This window comes from Culex pipiens, chromosome 3 (genome assembly GCF_016801865.2).
Source record: "Culex pipiens pallens isolate TS chromosome 3, TS_CPP_V2, whole genome shotgun sequence".
In the NCBI taxonomy this organism is placed as follows: Eukaryota; Metazoa; Arthropoda; class Insecta; order Diptera; family Culicidae; genus Culex; species Culex pipiens.
This window is the reverse complement of record NC_068939.1, coordinates 12631068-12653116: the sequence shown is the minus strand read 5'-3', so window position 1 is coordinate 12653116 and position 22049 is coordinate 12631068. Positions and strand designations below refer to the sequence as shown.

Genomic DNA, 22049 nt, shown 5'->3' with positions numbered 1-22049 from the left:
TTAAGTTGAGTTTGTTTCGTATATTTGACACAATTTATTCGAAAATGGTAAATATCAATGTGAAAAAATTGTCATGAAAATGATTCTTTAAAAATAACTTATTTTATCTTGTATATTAACGAAACTTTAAGAACTATGCGTCTTCATCGAAAAGAAATTTTTTGGGTCTCATATGATCTTTTGAAATTTCTGTTAGATTTTTGAGACCAATATTTAATACCATTCGCAGGGTCCGGACTACGACTCCAACAGTGAAACCGAGGTCGCGCTCGAGGAGGCCCGGATGAACGCCCTCGTGCAACACTGGGAGTCCGCCAGCCTGACGACGTCAATGTGTTCTTCCACCAGTCGGTCCCTGCAGGGCACGCCGGTGCGACAGGTGCCAATGCGGTAGGTTTTGGAGTTGCCTCAACTGTACTCAACTATAACCTTGAATTTTGTGTCCCTTTTCCCAGACAACCTCCGCTGAGGCCAGCATTCCAGCAGCCGCTCAGTGCCGAGTTGCTGTCCCAGCAGCAGATGCTCAAGCAGCAGCACCAACTGATACTCCAACAACAGCTTCAGCAACAACAACAACAGCAGCAACAGCAGCAGCAGCAAATCATCCACCAGAACTTCAACATCAACATGAACGTCAACAGTCCAAAGCGGGTCATGGCCGGTGGCAACCCCATCAACGTCGGCGGCATCCCAGTCAGCATGGACGGCCGGCAGCTGCTGTCCCAGACAATCATCCACCAGAACTACGGCGTCCTGCAGCCGTCCCAAACGGCACCCCAGCTGCGTCCCAGCTCGGGCCGGACGTTGCCAACGCCTGTTCAGTGTTTGCAGATGTCGTACTACCAACAGCAGCAGCAGCAGCAACAGCTTCAACAGCAGCAGATTCAGGGCATGGCCGGAGCGGCACTGGTGGCCACCGGAGGAGGACCTTCGCTGGCCCAACAGCAGCAGTACCAACAGCAATCGATACCACCACATTCGTACTACAATGATATTCTGAGGCATCCGTTGCAGGTTAGTGGAAGATTTTGCTTGAATTTCTAGAACCATGGTCAGTTACGTTATCGCCCCGTTCGACTATGGACTGGGTTATCAATTCTCAAACGGATGAGGTCGCGCCGAAAACGTCCAACGACAGTAACTTTCTAGCGGCTCGTGTGGATTATCTTGGGGCAGGTCTATCTCTTGAAAGCAGAAAAAAATTTTTTGACTCTGCGGTGCGTTATCACCCAATGTCTAGAACACTTTTTATGAAATGGCGGCTTCCGCTTCGTCGGTTTTTATGAATGTGTCTATTTTTTCGTAGAATGTTCTTTTCCCTTTTGTAAAAAAATAAGCGCAATGTCATCCTGCTTTTTAAAGTAACAGATAAGTTTTCCCGAAATCTGCTAAAAATAAAATTGAAAATACATTAAGTAAACGAAATATTTATGATAAAAAAGCAATGATCATAAACAATCCTAATAAACTTACTTTTCTAATTGTCGTTGTCGTGCTATCTTGTCGCTCGTACATTTTGGGCCAAATTTAGTTAAGAACGCCATTTTGTGCAGCTCTCAATGCCTCACCTTTTGACCTTCACAGATCCCCAAAATTCGATTTCAATCTAGACATACCCTGAAAATTGCTATAAATGTGACAACTGGCCAAAGGGATTTCAGGTCAGAACGTGTTTGACACACGTGCATGCCCGACTACTGTAAACGTTTGTAATTATAACTACGGAATCCGACAACCCAATCCATTCAAACTTCGGGACAATGCACAGACCAAACAAAACGTATTTTTTATTGTTTACATTGTGTGCTCTATTTTTTTAATTCAAGGTCATATATAAAAACCCGTATTTCTCGGAACGTCAAAAAGCGAAGTGCGACAAGATAGCACGACAACGTCGAAATATTAATTCAGACCGTAGCAAATATTTTTCAAGGTTTTTGTCTTCCTTACTTGTCGAATACTAGTGATAGGATGACTATTTGTCATGAATTATACATTTTTAATAAAATAAGATAAAGTTAGCTGTAATTGCTAAAATTTTCCAATATTTTGTTTTTATGTTTACGGTACATTTTGCTTAAAGTCGTTTCACTTAAAGGGCATTTTGCCGGGGGTCATTTCTCCAAATGAAACATTTTGCCAAGTAGATGTTTCAAAGTTTTTTTTTTGCTGAAAAAAACATAGAAAACTTTGCATTTACTTCTAACAAAAAAAATACAAAATTGTTTACTTGTTTTTTTTTTTTTTTTTGCGATAGGTTTGACCTACTTCACTTCAAACAAAATGCAAAAACTAAATTTTTCGATAAAACGTTTTGTTTTCTTTTAAATGGTTAAAATGTTAAATGAGTTGCAAAAGACCTTTTCTTGCTGGAAAGACAATTTCACAATAGAAACATGCATAAAAATATTTATTTCAATCCATTTTTAAAAAAAAAAAGATTAAAATAATTAAGAAGCTGCCATTTTCTGGTGACATCTAGTATCCTTGGAAACGAACTAGATTTTCAAAAAATGTGATTCAATTTTTTTACCTTAGTTTTTGAAAGGGTTAAAATGGATAAAATTAAACATTTTTATGCATTTTTCTATTGTGAAATTGTCTCAGGGATACGAATATGATAAAATTATCACCGGAAAATTTGATTTAAGGGGTCCCCCGAGCAAAAATTTGCAACCAAAAAAATCACTAAAAGAAAAAGTGTCTACACCCAAAGTTAAAGAACGAGGGGATAGTCCTCACGAAAAGAAACGTGAGGAAAGTGCTATTTTGCGAGAGTATAGTCCTCTCGCGTGTTCATTCGTTCATTGAAACAGTTCATCCTATTGAGTGGCTTATATGGACAAATGACCGCCACTTAGTTACCGAACCATGGTGGCCCATACGGCAAAGGCACGGTTCAATAAGCCGAAGGTCTTGGGTTCGAGTCTCGTACTTTTTTTTTTTTTTGATGGATGAACTTTTTTTGAAGATGAACCCATGAGTAAAGTACTCTCGGTAATTTCGGGATTTATCCTCTCCGTCCGCACACAGTACCATTTTACTACCGAATCGTGATCTTTATCCTCTCGTATGCCGATGCCCAGTTCTGGGTGTATTTAATATGTAAAACTGCATTACCCAAAGCGTTATCAGTCTCAGATGGTAGTCTCAAATGTTCCCTTCAAGCTGCAGGTCGAACCGATTTGATATCTGGATGGAACACTATTTTATTTGTGTTTGAAATTTTTTTCACTAAAATGCCAATAACTCCCTTTAAATTCAACCAATTGTGATGCTCTACCCTGCATTTTGTTGCATTTTTCAAGCCTTTCCAGATGCATTTGGAATTTTTAAATCAAATTGATTTTTGCTTTAGTTACAGCATTTTTTAGATTTTTGACGTTTGTGAACCTTCAAACATTGTGTCCCGATTTGCCCCACTTCCCGTTGACCTAGAAATTCCATGTTACCAAAATCAAGAACAATTATTAAAATAAAGCATCCAATCTGTTATATAACTGACCAGGCGTTTCAGCAACGTCGTCGGTTGAGGTAGTCTCAGCCTTGAATTTCGGACGCGTTTTTGAATAATAACATATTTTTACAGATAACCTCTTTCGACATTGCTTGTTTTATTTCCACTTTTTTTTTTCTTTCATTCATACATTTCATGATGATTGTGCCAAAATGTGTTGAAGACGGCTCTTGTTTAATCTTAGAACCAATTTTAAGGAGAACTTCAAAACATTTCTAGAGTTTTGTTTTTTTTTTCTTGTTTGAAGAGGTCCTATAAACTATTGTCTTTCATATGTTTCTAGAACCTATTAAAAAACTCTAGATTTTTTCTATGTTCCGTCATAACCATTAGTTTACGACCCAATATATAAGGTTCTTAAACATATAAAGTGAAGACAAATTCTTACAAAGTTCATTACCGCTAAAGCTGCCAGATTTGCTCACCAAACGCTCCCAAATCTACCCATTTAAGGAAAGGAAGTCATTAAACTCGCACTATCACACACGATCGACAGCCTCTCTGCAAAGCCCGAACTTTACGAGCTTTATCGTTCACCAGCATCGGCCATTTGTTTATCTTTGAATTGCCACAAAACAGCACACATTATGCTGCTATGACGTCAAAGCTTCGTCAAGGTCAATATCATGACTGCTTTGATGCTCCTTAACCCTATGCTGCCCACCATTGAAAAAACGGCTAATATCCACTTTTGGCAAAAACGAGATATTAGCACCAGGTGGTAAAGGATATTCCAACGCATCTTCTGCAACTTGAATTTCACTAAAATAGTATTTAGATTTGGCTGCCGATGCGAAAAACCAAACGGCTAATATGCCACTCTTATGGGAAATTGCCTTGACGGAGATTTGGTGACAAACACTAAAGTGCGTTTTTCTCGGAATACTTGATTTGGCATAATAGCCGAATTTTCTATTATGGGCAGTATGGAGTCCTTTAATATGTTAGTTCACAATTTTTTGAACTATTTTTTTATTGTTTTCTTTTAGTACATGATTTTTATAACTAAAAACTTAAAGTCTAATTTTAAAAGTTCAAGAAAATATTTCATCAAGAAACCATAATGATACTTCAATATTTTACTATACAAATGATTTAAAGTATCTAACAACTTATATGGTGAAACTTATCTTTTTTTTGTCCCAAAGTTCCTGAATGTTATAGAATTTGTTTATTTTAAATTAACAAGTTCTTCAAATACAAATTCAATGGTCTATAATTATCAATTTAACTCTACATTTTTTGATAAACTAGCACGCTAAGGGTTAGCTGTCTGTTCGTCATTTGCTTTTATTCCATCGTTAAGCCCAAAACTCAATAGATTTTTATGTATACTTTAAAACACTTTTTATGTCGTCTTGAGGTTAAAGATGAACTGGGTGCGTCTTCAAAGCGTGGGAATGACCTTCAACCTTGGTACAGAAAATGAAACTAAGGTCTTGAATTTTTTTGGTTTTTTTGCGTTTGAACTAAGTTTTTTACTTCGTTACTGATTATTCGTTTAATTACTTAGATTTTTGAATATTTTTGAAGATGAACCAAAACCACGATTCCATCCAAGCAGTATTATTTTTCATAACCTCCAATTACTACGCCCATCCAACAGATTACTAGCTTATGCAAAGTCTTTGATCCCTGCACCAGAAGCTCTTCCGCCTCCCTTATTGAACACTTACCAGCCCATAATGAGGCGTAAATTAAATTACCACCAAAATGAGGCCATTCCGAGTGCCCGCCTTTCCCGGCATCATCTTCTTTCAGTTGGGCAGCCTCCAATCGTCTAGATTGTGTGCTAATACGAAGGGAAAACATCCACCTGACCAAGGTCTGCAAGCTAAGCGGTTGATTCAATTTGCAGCAGCACGATCCAGCTCAGTGAACCCCGTTCGGAAAACATTCTGACGATTTTTTTGCTCGAGAAAATGGCCCAAGAAGGTGCTGGAGAAATAAAGAAATACTGGCAGCACTGTATGAAAAAAAAAATCAATGTCATATTTTTAACCACTGAACCAATTCTTAAGATAAATTTCCCTAGAAAATCATCGAGGGGCAAACCTCTTATCTGATCTTTAGAGCTGTAAAATAGAAAAAAAAACCTTTTTGTTACAGTGCTGCCAGCCCGGAACGTTTTCACGATCCTTTGTTTTCGTTGCGGTTGGGGGGTGGAAAATTGAATCTTAACAAGGGTTTCTGTTTTTCCAAAATTATCTATTCAAGGTCGACTGAACCTCCAGTTTCATGGCCTGCTTTTTATTTTTATTATCCTTCAAAGAGCGCATTAAAAAAGATCAGGTTTACCTTCGCGGGCCGGCTTTTGTTGGTGATGCTCATTAACCGCGCAGTGACGTCCTCCTTCAAGCTCGATTTCGCTATAAAAATGCTTTTTTGCTTGTTTTGCTCTTTTTGCACCTCAATGAAGTGATTGACTGTACTTGAAGGAAATATGCTGAAAATATAAAAACACACTTTAAACAAAATTTAACAGCACTTTTAACACATACTCGCACGCTGAATAAAAAATACCAACTTTTCTGACCCCGATGACCTCCTGTGGCCACACTTGCCTCGCGTTCCGGGTGTGTTGCCAGGAGTAGTTACGGGCTTAATTGTCTCGCGGCCGGACCGAGCTGTCATCAAGATTAAATTATATTAACTGAATCAAGCTGGCTTGATGGACGTCGAGCTTGTACGCAGATATATATGACACATGCAAGCCGAGCGGCAAATTTTGTTTGACCAGAGTTACGCAAGAGTGTAACAACGTAGTTATGAGCACTGTGAGAGCTTTTTGGAGAGTCGTAATTGTGTGTGGGAAGAAATTTGGGGTTGATGAGTTTATGAACTCTTTCGAAAGATTAATTCAGTATGTCTATTAATTCAATGTAACTCACTAACATAATGTATTTTCAATTATTTTCGGATGACCCAAAATTTCGAAGCATTTTCCCCATCTTCAACATGCAAAAGCTTAAAAATTGCTTGAAAATTTACTCAAAAAAATATATTGAAATTATTTTCGGAACCATTATACTTAACAATTAAATAAATTGTGATTTTTGGATAACTGGCATCACTGTCGTGAGAAATCGTCAATTTAGCGGGACTTGTTTAAGGCATCAAATCCCTTACTATTCATATCTATTTTTTTTTTTCTAAACAACCAATGCCAATCCATTTTGTAAAAAGTTTTGAATTTTAAATCAAAGTAGGCACCTTCTATGGTCAAAACATCGCCCTGGCCAAAAAGAAATCGAATATTTCTGGACTTTCAATTTATTAGATTCGTTAAACAAATGTAAACATTAAGTGTATCCCGCTTACTCCGATGGACATTGACATAAAGTGTAAATGATTTCTCACAATTGTGTACAGCACATTGACTGGTTTTTGGTGATTTTCAAAACGGGCTATTTTACTCCACACAATCGTCTACGATCATCGAATGCACAGATAGAAAACTTTTTTCCAAACGGATGACGTTAGTAATATACATCGTCGTTGACATGCTATCTTTTCGCACGTGCATTTTGGGTTAGATTGCGTTAAGATCGCCATTTTGTGCAGCTCTCAATGCCTCACCTTTTTACCTTCACAGATCCCCAAAATTCGATTTCAATCCTGAGATATCCATCAAAAGCCGAAAAAACTCAGTGCATTGTCGTCACTTTTCATATGAAAAAAGTTTCAATCTTGCCGTGCTATCTTGACACACCCTGAAAGTTGATGTAAGTGCGACAACTGGCCGAAGGGATTTTAGGTCAGAACGCGTTCGACACACGTACAAGTCCAATTACCGTAAACATTTGTAATTTAAACTCGGGACTTTGGAAACCAAATTTAACCAAACTTCGGGGCAATGCTCAGAACGGTCAGCCAAACAAAACGTGTTTGTTATTGTTTACATTACGTGCTCTTGTTTTTTGTTTATCATTTAAGGTCAAACATTAAAATGCGTTTTTCTTGGAACGTCGAACGTCGACAAGATAGCACGACATCGTCGATATTACAATATGGATAGTCAAATAACATTCTGGAATTTCTGGGAACACTGCCAAGAGGTATGGTAAATTTTGGAGAGAAAAAAAACTCAGATGAGGATTGTAGCACCCAGCTACAGTGAGTCTTGTACCCCCCCCCCCCCCCCACGTATGTACTCTTTAAGACACTGTCATTGGATTTGCAAAAAACTTTTTCTTAAAAAATACAAAAATAGTTTACTGAAAAAAGTAAAAAAAAGAGGTCAAATAATTGTCCGTACCCCTATTAAAAGTACAAAATCTGATCGATTTATATGAATTTATTTATGACATGTTGTTTATATGTCAAATACTAAACAATCCGGATTGTCCCGGAACCGGTTTAACCCCTCGGGGGGAAATTTGATGGTGGTCAGATAGAGGACAAAAAAAACCACCTCTTGCATTTTGAAGCATCCAATTTCGTCCACTACAGCCCGATTACGAGTCCCTAGACCAGGGGTGACCAAAGTATGGCCCGCGGGCCAAACGTGACCGCGAGGTGATTTTTTGTGGCCCGCGGACCTATTTTGAAAGAGCGTGTAAAGTGGCCCTTTGTCTCATCTGTAAAATGATTTTATATGTTTTTTAAATATTTAGCATATACTTTTATGTGAACAATTATATATTTTGTTAAAAAATCTTTTCTAATAACAATTTAAATACAATTTTTGTAATTTTTTTTCAAAAAGTCATAAAACATTTATGGAAATTTATAGGTCATCGTTCAAATTTTGTTAAAGTATGACTTTTTAACTGTAATGGATTAACATCTGGCATACGATCCTTTATTAAAATTTTGAAATTGGAGGAATAATCATTTAAAAACCCTTTTGCAACGATTTAACACATTTTTTATACTATAAAAATAAAATGACACATATTTTTAAGTTACACACTTTAATTTGTTTTAAACAACATTAAAAAATTTAAAAGAAAATACAAGTGCTTTCAATTAAATCCCTTTTTTCATATTTATTATATTTGAGAAATTACAATCGTCTTCAGTCACAAAATAATCAACCACCCCACGATCTTGACCCGTGGTTTTTAAACTTATATCAGAAATATTTGTAGCATCCTAACCTGACTTCAATGTTTATTGAGGCGTGCAAATGAAAAACTAAATTAGAAGCTTTTTTGAACAAAACTTTTGGAAAACTGTAATTTTTTGTTCTTTTTTAATAAATGATAAAAATTAAAAAAAAACATAGAATAATAAAAAAACTTCACCTGATCGAAGCATTCTCAGTCTTATAAATTGTAATAACGTAATAATTTTGTTTAATGATCATTTTTTCACTGTTGGCCCGCAAGCTCATGTGAGCTTCAAATATGGCCCGCCATTCAAAAACTTTGAGCACCCCTGCCCTAGACTAAAATTTACCATGTAGAGGTGGGCAAAACCGCTCTTTTTTAGCAGCCGCTCATTTTCGTTCGCTCATTTAAAAGAGCCGCTCTTTTGAACGGCTCTTTCGCTCTTCTTCAAAATTTTGATAAAAAGGCTATTTTTAAGAATAGTGTGATTTTCAATGTTATTCCACATTGGACTTTTATAAGTCATTTGCGTTTATTTTTTGCTAAAATTTCACTTATTCTGACATTTTATTTGGAGAAAATATTCTGCGAACTCTTTTCTAAATTCTGATTTAATCAATGAAGTCTATAAATGCTGAAGTTTAATCAGGCAAGAGAATTATTTTTTCCATAATCTCTCAGTTATTTAGTAGATTTTTGGTAATATTTTACAAGCTATGCAATTTTAAATGCTCAAATTTGTATTCGGAAAATACTTTTATGTACGATCAGTTATATAAAGAAAAGTTTTTTTTTTCATTTTTTAGAAAATCATTGACTGTTGGAATTCCAAGAAAAGTAGGAAACTGAAAATGAGTTTTAAACTTTTATGTGGTGTTTGGCAGCAATGCTACTTTGAGATTAATGTTTATAAGCAATTATTTTTCAATTAAGAATTGCATTTCAATGCCAAAAACAAATTTTATGATGCAATTTGTTCGAAATTCAATAATTATTTATAACAATTTTCAAAATTATTCCATCTTGGAACGGTTCTTTCAGAAGACCGGAGTTTAAAAAAGAACCGCGGTTCTTTTTTTGTGAGCCATGGTTCGTTCGCTCTTTTTAATGAACCGGCTCTTGAGCGGCTCGCCCTTTTTTTGCCCACCTCTAATATTAAGTGAATTTTATCTATAATATGTTATTCACGCAAAAAAACGTTGTGTTTTTCTTCAAAAAGATATTAAGTTTTCATATTGTCCTACCTGTCAAAATGCTTATGCGCCCTTTTCAAATGCTTTTTTTTCTTAAAATGTATTTTTTTATAGGCACACAATTCAAAAAACATTTTTTTTCCTCCTCAGCGAAGGTGGTAATTTCCTCTCATAATTGTAATTACAGTTTATTGTCCAACGCTATGTCCAGTTCATTCTCAAAGAGCACACACGCACACAAACACACATAACCATACTAACTCCAGTATCAATTCATTAAATTAAGCTCAGCGCATTTCTGGCCGCTCGTTAGCCGCGGCTATCAACCGCCGACTCAGTGATGAATTTGTGCTTGAGTCTTTACCCGGCCTAATACTTGGTAGGGTAAGTGGACGGTTGTTGGGATAGGTCACACAGTCTTAATTTATTTTTAAAATGTCGTTATGAAATAAGCTCAACTGAACTCACTGTTCTCACTTTTAACCTGGTTCAAGATGCTGGGGCAGGATTTCCAGCTGTTCGTTCTTTTTTTCTCTCTTGCTCATAATCCCAACCCAAGTCACCCCGATGACCAGGTCGCGGGGGCAGGAAGCTCTCAAAAGTGGGCAATAATGTCCGCTGATGGCGACTCCGAAGCTAAATGGGCTTAGTACAAACACACGCACCCACACACACTTGGCGTATTAACTTATTCCCAGCTGGCATGACTAAAATAATAAACGTCAACGACTTAACTCGAGTCGGAATTGTCGTCGTTGTCGCGTTGTAACGACACATTATGTTAGGGGACTTTCTACCTGTTTTTCGCGAAATTAAGCCTGGGAATGTCATTTTGGGCGTTGTTTTTTAAAAGTGCTTTGTTTTGGGCAAAGAAAAAGAATGCCTGTTTGGGTGGATAATTCGTGGAATCTAACGAGCGAACAATGCCTGCAAGTTAATGAATTTGCGTGGAATTTGCAACTGGCTTAGACTAGATCTCTGTTGGGGTAAATTGCAAAGTTTAAACTCAACCAAGAAAAAAAATGTTACAAAGGATATGAAACCAACGATTTTTTTTTAAATTATCTAATGTCATCAAAAACAAGAAGAAAAAAAAAGTTCAACAGTTGCCACATAACCCCAATTGGAAATTAATAACAATGTGCGCCGGCTGGGAACCAACCTGAAGGCGGTCACAAAACGGTCAATAGCTACACTCGCGAACTTGAGCGGAAACATTTAGCTGAGAAAAAACTTCAGTCGCCAGACGGAGCTTTTCAAACAACAGTTTAACGCAAAAAATCGCTGCACGACCGCGTGCAATTATTACGCGCGCTTGAATGAATCCGACATTGCGATCTCGGATAAGCCAAAACTCCCTCCGCTTTAATTGATTTAATGACGCTTCACACATTTGGTCAGACATTTTTATTATACAGTTGGGCCCTCTCGCGCGAAACATTCTATTAGTACGCTCACCAGTTTAAGCCATTCCGACGCAAACCCTCAGCGTCAGCGAGTCACGATTGATTGATCAAGGCCAAATAAAACACACTTGCCAAACTCTTCAGTGAACAACTATCGTTTCTTCATCAAACTCTCAAACTCTATATGTACACGTTTGCTCATGCTTTCTCACTACTCCCGCGCGATAGTACAGTAACATTAAATAATCAGCTGGTCTTACACGCTAAACAATGCTTAAACCTTATACGACAAAAAAAACTAATAAATCACACTCGCGCACTCAGCTCTAACTTCGACTTTGAGGTTGGCCTGGCTGGGGACCTCCTGGCTGCTGCACCGTCTGCTGACTCTCGACGTCCCGCTCGTTGTCGAACCGGACAAAGTTGTTCTGGGTCGTGGGCAGCAGCGGCCCCTTGGCGAACATCCGGTACAGGACCACCAGGCTGACCAGGACGTACACGTTGACCACTGCGAGGGAGGGAGGAGAAGATGAATGATGATTTAAATGTTTTGCTTATTTAAAAAAAAAATCATTAAAAGGAGGATATTTCAATTGGTCAAAATTTGTGGCAACGCCCATTTCAAATATTATTAAGAAATTAATTATTTTTTTAAAGCCTGTCAAGCTAATGATTTTTCACGGCGGTACTCGAATATCTGTTTAAAATTTGAGAAGCTACTGAAACGGTTACCAGTAGTTTAAAACACAAAATGACCCCCGACCCCTTTCCGATTTTTGTGAAACTTTGCTTTAAGGGATAATTTTGGTCCCTGATCACGAATCCGAGGTCCATTTTTTTATATCTCGTGACAGTGGGGTGGTACGACCCCTTTCATTTTTCTGGATTTTTTCTAATACACGCTTTTCAGTGATTTGTAGCACGAAACCGTGAAGAGAAAGATAGTTGATGTCAAAGGGACTTTTGTATTAACTTTAAAATCGCTACCATTTCCCGTTACTCACTGTCAAAAATCGTGAGATATGTCATTTTATGGGAAATTTAATGTACTTTCCGAATCTGAAATAACCCAGAAGGGTCATTTTTCGTTTACAACAAAATATTTCATTTTTTATATCCGTGTTTTTTTGTAACTTTGCAGGGTTATTTTTTAGAGTATAACAATGTTCTACAAAGTTGTAGAGCTGACAAAAACAAAAAAAATGATATCTACTTATGTGGGGTTTCTATGTATTCTTTACGAGTTAGGCCGCTGCAAATATTTTTTGAAGTTTATGTCCCTTGAGGGGATAAAAAAAATATAAAAAAATGAAATTACAAGCCATGGTTTGACCATTTCATCAAAAAATGGTTTCAAATTGCATTTTACACCAGTCCAGTTGATTTACAATCGAATTGCTTTCAACAAATCTAAGTGCTGAAGAAAACATTTTTTTCGCGAAAAAAAAAACTTTTTGCGGTACTATACATTGAAATTTAACTAAAATTCTAAAATTTTTAATCGAGCCCAAACATGCTAAATATGATTTTCAATACAGGAAAATGCATTATAAATTGTTTTTAGTTGATATGAATTCTATTTCAATTAAAAATAAATAAATTGAAGTCTTTTGAAAAAAAATATTATTTTTGCCTTCTGATTTTTCGGGCCGATTTTGAAGGGGGTGGCTGCGACCCGTCCGAACTCGGTGCCGGCGAAGGCGCTCCTCCCACGTCAAAATGGTTTAGGGGCGACATAAACTTTGAAAAATGTTTGCAACGGTCATATTAGAATTTTACAAATAAGTTTTTTGAAAAAGTAGAGATCTCGACAGTTTTTTAACAGGTTTTTAGAATTTTAAAACCCTAAAATTCAATCGTGTGCTTTTGAGCGTATTTTTTTTCGAAAAGTTTAGCTAGCTATGCATAAGAATGACCCTTTGGACAATTTTTTTGGATTTTTTTTTTCAAAAGCACACGATTGTGTTTTAGAATTTAAAATTTGAAAAGCTTGCCAAAAATGGTAAAAATCATCACTTTTTCAAAAAACTTTTTTTTAATCCTGAGAACTCATGAAAAATACATACAAACCCCTTATGTTTATATATATATATATTTTTTTTGTTTTTGTCTGCTCTACAACTTTGTAACACTCTAAAAAATATCACGATTTTTGATGAAAAATGCGTTTTTCTGGAATTTTTCAATTCCGTTTTTTCCGAATTTTACACAAAAGTTCCTTTGACACAAAATTTCTATCTCTTCACGGGTTCTAGCTACAAATCACTGAAAACTGTGTCTTATTAAAAATCCAGAAAAATTAAAGGGGTCGTACCACCCCACCGTCACGAGATAACCCTAAGAGCAAAGTTTCAAGAAAATCGAAGAGGGGTCGAGAATTACCCAAATATAATTACGGAAATAATTTTGATTTAATTTTGAAAACAAACATCGGCACCGTAAACCGGGGTGACTTTGATAGGCTTTCAATTTGTTTTTGGAATATTTTCCAACAGGTAAGGTTTTTCTCAAGATTATTATTTTTAAAACATGTACTGGGGTAGGCCACACAAAGTTCATGCACTATTTTGGAAAACAAGTTTCATTCAATAGTGTTTAGAAAAATAGTGACGTTAAAAATTCTTAGTTTAAATTCCGGGGTGACTTTGATAGCCATAGTTTTTCTTGTTAAAATCATATTTAAGATGTTCTTACTTTATTTGTACGTTAAATCTACCATCACTAAAGTAGCTGATATAGTTTTTATGAAAAAAAAATCAATGTTTATATTTAGTTAACTATGTTTATAAGCTTTTTAACAAAATACATATAAATTTCAGGTAAAATTGTTTAAAAGTCGGAATTTTGCCTAAAATTTGTTAAAACTAGCTTTGTTTATAAAATTATCGATTTGTATTGCATTTTATACTAAATTCGAAGCACGAATCACAAGTTTTCAAATTTTACTTGAAATTTGTTCTACTGAAATTGCTTATAAATTTGGAGATTTTTAAAATTGTGTTTTAAAAACACATACTATTTATTACACATCTTGACTTTTTGCCTTCCTCACCTCACTGAGGCAAGGCTATAAAATCACTCGAAAAATGAACTTCTTAAATACGACTCCTAGATATACCTTCACGTATACCTATCGACTCAGAATCAAATTCTGAACAAATGTCTGTGGGGATGTGTGTAGACATGATTTTTTTTCCACACGATTATCTCAGAACTGGCTGAACCGATTTTGGCCGGATCCGCCCTATTCTGTTCGGTTTGGGGTCCCCTAAGACCCTATTAAATTTTATTCTGTTTAATGAAGTACTTTTAAAGTTATGCCAAGAAAAAGTTTTTTTTGTAGCTGCAAAAAAGGGTGATTTTTGCATAACCTCAAAGGCCGGATCTTTTTGCTTACGCGCGAGAGTCGCGCAGCATGCGTAGGGATTTTGGTCCACGCGGGGGATTGGCAGCCACACCCCCTTGCATGCGTATCGCCCGGTTGCCACATTGCTTAAGCAGTGTCTGCGTCTCTTCTGGAAAAAAATCTGTATTGATTATGTTGCTGCATCATGTTGTCTCGACAAAGATTTACACGAACTTTTTAATTTTTTTTTATGTAACTCATGAGACTTTTCTCCTTTGTTTTGAAGAGTTGGTAAAAAAAAAAAGAAAATTGCTGTTCAAGTAAAATCAATAATTATAAAAAAAATTTCTGTAAGTTTTTTGAAAACTTTTTCTTACTCTTGTCTATTCCATAGTTATAAGTAATAATTTTTCGATTGAATTACGATGTAAAACACAGCTGAAAGGAACACCAAAACTCTGTTGCGTACCTAAATGAACTCATTGTAACTTGATTATTCACAAATAAAACCGAATTGAATTGAATTGAATAATTATAAAAAAAAAATGAAAAAAAATAAATAAAAAACTCATAAATTAATTTGTAAATACAACCTAAAATACAACATGAATGCGAGGAAGGCACCAACCACCTTAAGGTGGATTAAGTAACGTTTTTTTGATAAGGTCCTATAAACAAATGTAAACATTGAGTGTATCCCTTTCACACCTTATGTCAAAGTCGATCGGAGTAAGCGGGATACACTCAATGTTTACATTTGTTTATAGGACCTTATCAAAAAAAAGACAAGACATATTAACTTATTCAACCTTCTCCTAGTGAAAAATTGTCCAAAGAATCCGAAAATGCATTCCGTTTTCCGATTAAAAATCATGTTCATTGAGAAAATCATGACACTTTGAGAAGTTTAAAATAATGACTTTCATCAACATTTTCTTAACTATAGTTAACTAACTTTTTAAACCTTTCAAAATTTTATGAAAAGTTCTTTTTGAGGTACTTTGAACACTTCTCTACCATGGTCAGTATGATTCTAAACCATTCCGTACGTATTTTGATTGTACTCTTCATTTTGCGGAAAAATCGCAAACCTATCAAAGTCACCCCGTTTTACGGTATATCAAACCTAAGATCTGAGATTTAAAAAATTTAAATTGCTAAAATTACGCCAAAGCGAAGCAAATGCTAAGCGCAAAACTCACCAAACGTAAATAGAACCAACAACAAAAAAATCTGTTTGTTGTAATGATTCTTTCAAAAGATAATTTGAGCATTTAAAAAAAATATGGCGAAATTCCATTACTTTTTGAACATTGCTTGTTAAAATTTCCTGAAAATTTAAAAAAAATACATTACCTAAACTAATTTTATTTCTACGTATATTTTATCACGAACAAAAAATGGTTTATCACAAAAAATATTTTGTTCATTATCCTAAAAAATAAGAACATAATTTGTTTCCAAAATGCCTGTTAAAATGTTATGGTTTGTTTGAATTGGAAAATTAGAACTAAATTCACTGAAGACCAATTTGACAATAAATTATTTTGAATTTCGTTTTTAACATTTTTTTTTAAATCAGCTGTCACATTTTTAAACAATTCAATCAAGGCAATTCAATTTTTTTCTATCAAACAATTTCTCAATTTCCTTAATATCAATATTTTATAGAAGCGTTGATGAAAATTTTAATCATTTGGAGCAGATCTAGACTTAAATTCGGTTCCAGCAGTAAAAATTTAACTTATAACATATATTTTAGAAACGTAATCTTTTCGCAATACACATAATTTTGTCAATGCATGATTTTGCTTGATCTGATTAAAAAACTTTCCGGATAGCGAAAGACGCATCCCGAACCTTAAAAATTGAACCTTTTTTACCTCTTATGGAAAAATATCAAGTTATTATTTGAAGTTATCTTATAATGAATGTGGGCCACCTGGTATAGGAAATCCAAAGATTATATTTTTGCAGATTTTTGATTTTGTTCTTTTTATCCCAAGGATTTCAAATTTGTCGGAGAAGACATTGGTGATATAATAAATAAATAAAGCAAAAATGGACAATAGGCCAACTCCACGTTAATCCACAAGCTAAAAAATATTACGGGCATTTAAGGGTTCATATTTTATTTTTAATTAAATGCCTTGGACAATTTCCTATAAAATGCAACCAGAAGTATTTTGATCTATTAGTTGCCAAGTTATATGTGAAAGAAAAAAATGCATTTAAGAAAATCGTCTAAAAAGATAGCGGTGATAAAACTAGAGGGATGGTCTAATCGGCACCAAACCTGCGATTTTGTTATCTGTCGATAGATGTGCATTTTCTCTAAGTTTGGTCCAAATCGATATGACGCAACGTTGTTACGAAGTTAAACAAAAACTAGTTCAAAACAGTCGGTTTTTATACAAACTTAACATTAAGACAAAAATATATCAACTTACGTATCATGACGAACAACTGGCGGGGCTCGATGTTGGCCAGTTCGGAACCCCTTCCGGTGCACAGGTTGACAACCTCCTGGACGATCACGACGGCCCCGTCGATGATGAACAGCGCCATGAACGGGGTGAGGTAGGATTTGTTCTCCTGAAAGTTGGCACGTGAAGGGAAAACGATTCGTCAGTTTTGTTTTTTTTTTTCTAGGTTAGCTGAGACTTGGTTGGTTGATTTGCCGGCTTAACACGTGAGTTGAGTTTTCTCTTGGTTCGAGTTGGGTTTGGTTTCAACGAAACGATCGTCAAACGGCATTCGACGGTGCGAGCGATCTCATTGTGATGCTAATTGTATTCTAATTAGTGCCACACGAAAGTGTTTAGGGTGGGAAAATTTGCGCTGATTAGCGATTTGCGGTTGCGTGCAGAGATGAATCGCTGGAAAAGTGTTCATTTTGATTCTTTTTTATTCAGAACAGTGGAACATCTCTTTGCATCGAGTCACGGTCATTGGAGCAAAGTCTCAAGGAATTTCTCAGACATAAATATAATTGGCAATTTGAATACAAACTAAATTAAAACATCAAATTAGTATATTTCAACTAACAAAATGGACTCAATACAATACAATAGCACAAACATAATCATTTGTCATCCTTCTATTTATTTACCTATTTTGAATTGGCTCTCAATTCTCTAGAACGTTCAAAACTTCCTATTATTTTTTTATTGAATTTTCCTGAATACTTGAAAAATTTATGTATTTTTCTACTTAAAGCCAAAACTATTCTCACTCTTACTGTTTGTGCTCAAATTATATTTATAACATAAGTCCGTTGAAAATATTTTTTGAAGTTTATGTCCCTGGCCTCTGAGCAATGTCGAGAGGGGGAGGGGGAGAAAAAATATGTTTTCGAAAACTTCAAAAATAATATGGAAATGGAAGTCTGAACAACTGGACACACTGTGAGCCACACTTAGAATCAACATATTTTATTTTTATTTCTGGTGCAGTACAGCGCAAAGTATTTTTGTCAATATTTTGATGGTTTGAAATTTTTTTTTGTTTCCTCCTCGACTGACTCAGAGTCGTCGGAAATAAACTTCAATAAATATTTGCAACGGCCTAAGTATCGAATTAAGTTCTTCCCGAGAAATATTGTACTCTCCAAAAAATCCAGCCAAAAAAAAATAAATTGGCTAAAAAAAAATCAATAAAGCTCAATTTTATGTAAAAAAATAGTAGCAACTGCTCTTGTTTGATAAGAAATTCAGTATTCAGCAAAACCACACCAAAAATTTATTATGTTCCAATAAAGAAAATGGGAAAATATTCAAAAAATATGTAAACAGATTTTTTTCTTTTCCGGTTTATTAGAAGCATGAACTCACAACTCACATAAATTATCAAAAATAATCATTGAAAAAAACAAAACAAAAACAAGGATCATCGATAAAAAAAAATATAAAATCGAGAAAATTTGTTAACAAATGCATTTTAATGTTTTTAAGAACTACTCATGTATTAAATCATTTTAAATCTTTGAAACATTGATTTTATTTTTTCCGTACCGTGAATGGGGGTGACTATGGGTCAAAAAACGATACACTACTCGTAATGTCTTAATAACAAAAACAATTTAAATAAAATCAAAAATCTTTTAACGTAGAATTATTCTTAGATAGTTTACTAACATTTTCCCAAAATATGGTGGAATTTGATGAACTCTACCTTAAATGCCAATCGTTTGAAAATAGATCCAATCTCACCCCTTAGAGGGGGTGACATTGGGTCAAATGAAAGTAAAATTAAGCTCAAATACAACGATATGGTAAAAACAAGTCATCCAACAGTGTTTCTTGTTCGAGGGAATCGTATTGACATGCTACAATGTTTGAAGTTGAGATTTTCAAACATTTAGGTACTTTTCGAGCAGTTCCAGCAAAAATAATTAAAAAGTTGATTTTTCGAGACGAAATTTTTGGTCAAAAACGTACCTCAACTTTAGACAGCTGTCAAAATGACAGGATTTGTTGTATTAAGATGTCCCCTACACAACCATTTTAACAGAATTTAATTTCATTGAGAAGAACCTGAGAAATTGTCAAATCCGTAAAAAATCACTTTGACCCAATCTCACCCCCCAGACCCAATGTCACCCCCACTGACGATACATAGTTATTATTCCGGAAAAAATGTTCATGCCATCGAATCTTTTGAAAAGTTTCCAAGGGGAGAGACAAAAACTTCAAGTATAATTTAATATTTTGATTAGCAAACAATTTTTCTTACTTTCATTATAAAAAAAAACGTGTTGTTTAAAATAGAATTATGTTATTTTCAAAACTTTTCTTATTTAAAAAAATATGCTTGTTAAAGCTAAGAGTTAAAATAAAACTTCAGTAAAAAAAAAGAGGTTTGAAGAAGAATATTTGGGTTACAAAAATGTTTACTTTACTATCACTTAACAAATTTTGTAAATTTGGCAGTAATTAAAAAAACAGAATTGTTAATCAAGGTCTCTTTGTAAACAACGTTAATACAAAAATGTTGCAGTGTAATAACTTAGCATTTCCGCTCATTTGAATCAATTACACGTTTCATGTTTCTATTCTGGTTAACTCCAAAATGCCTCACTTCAGTCGGCGCTGTAAGCGATTGTGTCAGTAACAACAACAAGAATGAGCTCTAGCTCAGCAAAAACCATTCCCCACAAGCGAAAAAACCTGCGCCAATATTTGTTTACACGCGGAATGTTTTGAAAAGATGGTCTGTTCCGCCTTGCGCTCCCATTGTGTCTTCTAGGATTTCAAAGTTATCTTTTTGTAAATCTTGTTTACGCTGTTTCTTAGTTGCATGACAGTTTTAAACTCTTTTGTAAACTTCTAATGTTTTAAACAGTGGCGCAAGAGCACTGTCATTCTGAAGAGTCTGGGAGTCGTTTACGTCAGTTAGTGGAATAATGCAGCGTTGCGATATTCAACTAACTAATCTTCCTTGTTCCTCTACTGCCACACTTACTGCATCAACGAATCAATGTCAGCTGGTCGTTTGTCCCGTTACAAATTCACATGCGATTTCGCCGGGTTGTGTGTTTCTCTTTCTCTCTTTTGCTTACCTTGTATAAACCGACGGCCAGTATCACAGATGCACACAACCACAGTGCCGATTCTACCTGGATCAAGATCGGGTACCGCTGCACTGCCTCATCTGTACATGACATGTCGATCGTTGTATTTGGGTGACGAAGAACAAAACGATGAAAAAAAAATCATGAGAACACATTCACAGCTGAAATTTCATCACCTGGAGATGATCACGTACTGATCATCTAGAAGTGATAAAATCTCTTTCGATAAACACTGAGCACACAACAATCTTCACAGATCATTCGCGATCACCCATGATCGTTATCACTCTCCCCGATAAGAGGATCACTTCTTCCCCTCCCGCGATCACTCACATTCCTCCTCGATGATGAACGGTTCCTCGTGCAGATCGCGCCCCGTGAACGAGGTCACGATGATCACCGACGTGAAGAAGATGGTACAGAACGCGATGAAGAACCCGTGGAACTTCATAAAGTACCGGAAGATCCGGTTCATGATGGCCGCCTCCGACATGGTTCCGAACCGGAAAGATTCACCGACAACGAGATTTGGCACCGTTTTCTCTTCCTCCCCCTCTCTCTCACACACGAGCGCGCGCGTTCCTCTTTTGGGTGCAGAAACTTTGAAATTCGCGCGAACTTCACGTTGGCCTGTGCGATGCGTACGACCGATGTGCTGCGACTGAGGGTTGTACTACCTGATGGCAGCTCAACGAGTGAGCGAGCGATCGAGAAACTGCTCGAAAAGAGAGCGCGTCGTGACGTGTTTATGCTGGAATCGTGCAGATTATGGTGGTGTTTGGGGTGGCAGCAGTGTGGTAATGTTGGTGCAATGGGAGGTGCGGTGTGCTGAATGAGAAGTTTATTATAAAAAAAATATGTTGAGAAAATAAATTACTCTTTACTCTTTACTCTTTACTCTTTACTCTTTACTCTTTACTCTTTACTCTTTACTCTTTACTCTTTACTCTTTACTCTTTACTCTTTACTCTTTACTCTTTACTCTTTACTCTTTACTCTTTACTCTTTACTCTTTACTCTTTACTCTTTACTCTTTACTCTTTACTCTTTACTCTTTACTCTTTACTCTTTACTCTTTACTCTTTACTCTTTACTCTTTACTCTTTACTCTTTACTCTTTACTCTTTACTCTTTACTCTTTACTCTTTACTCTTTACTCTTTACTCTTTACTCTTTACTCTTTACTCTTTACTCTTTACTCTTTACTCTTTACTCTTTACTCTTTACTCTTTACTCTTTACTCTTTACTCTTTACTCTTTACTCTTTACTCTTTACTCTTTACTCTTTACTCTTTACTCTTTACTCTTTACTCTTTACTCTTTACTCTTTACTCTTTACTCTTTACTCTTTACTCTTTACTCTTTACTCTTTACTCTTTACTCTTTACTCTTCACTCTTTACTCTTTACTCTTTACTCTTTACTCTTTACTCTTTACTCTTTACTCTTTACTCTTTACTCTTTACTCTTTACTCTTTACTCTTTACTCTTTACTCTTTACTCTTTACTCTTTACTCTTTACTCTTCAGGCTTTACTGATAAAATATATCAGTAATTGTTTGTGATGTCACGCTTATTTTAAACGTACTTCGTAAATTTAATTCATTTTATTTATTTTTGGGATTAGAAAACATTACAATTAAAAAAAATACAAATACAAATTTTCCAGCGGAAATTACATTGCGCAGTAGTCCAGATCCCAAAATTAAGTGGAAAATTAATATTCCGAAAAATAGTGAAGTTTTCGAGCTTCGGTGTCTTCAGAATAGTTATTAAAAATAGGCAACTTTTGGCATGATTGAAAATTTGGTGGTTTACGATTAGGGTGTTTTCGATAATCTGCTTTCCAAAAATATATTCTGGATTTTAAGATAGAATTTTGGTGTCCAAGGGACTTTTGTGTAAAATAATAATTATACGCTCGATTTGATGGCGTACTCAAAATTCCGAAAAAAAACGTTA

At 35.4% G+C, this 22049-nt stretch overlaps 3 protein-coding genes across 4 annotated transcripts in view; 2 read left to right on the top strand and 1 right to left on the bottom strand.

Annotated features, from left to right (window-relative positions):
• Positions 1–22049, top strand: part of LOC120432597 (RNA-binding protein 1) — a 454616-nt gene that overhangs the window by 384959 nt on the left and 47608 nt on the right. The window lies entirely within an intron of this gene.
• The window catches only part of LOC120432616 (transcription factor SPT20 homolog), a 189431-nt gene that overhangs the window by 134745 nt on the left and 32637 nt on the right, over positions 1–22049 (top strand). Inside the window, exons 5-6 of the mRNA XM_039597863.2 lie at positions 230–390; positions 456–1014. Of these exons, the coding sequence (XP_039453797.1) occupies positions 230–390; positions 456–1014 (720 nt within the window). The remainder of the gene's footprint in view (positions 1–229; positions 391–455; positions 1015–22049) is intronic.
• On the bottom strand, positions 11310–20766 carry LOC120432617 (uncharacterized). Its single transcript, XM_039597864.2, has 4 exons — positions 20422–20766; positions 20077–20168; positions 16967–17111; positions 11310–11678 (listed from the first exon to the last, which is right to left on the bottom strand). The coding sequence occupies exons 1-4, from the start codon at positions 20579–20581 to the stop codon at positions 11497–11499; spliced, it is 579 nt and encodes a 192-aa protein (XP_039453798.1). The 5' UTR covers positions 20582–20766; the 3' UTR covers positions 11310–11496.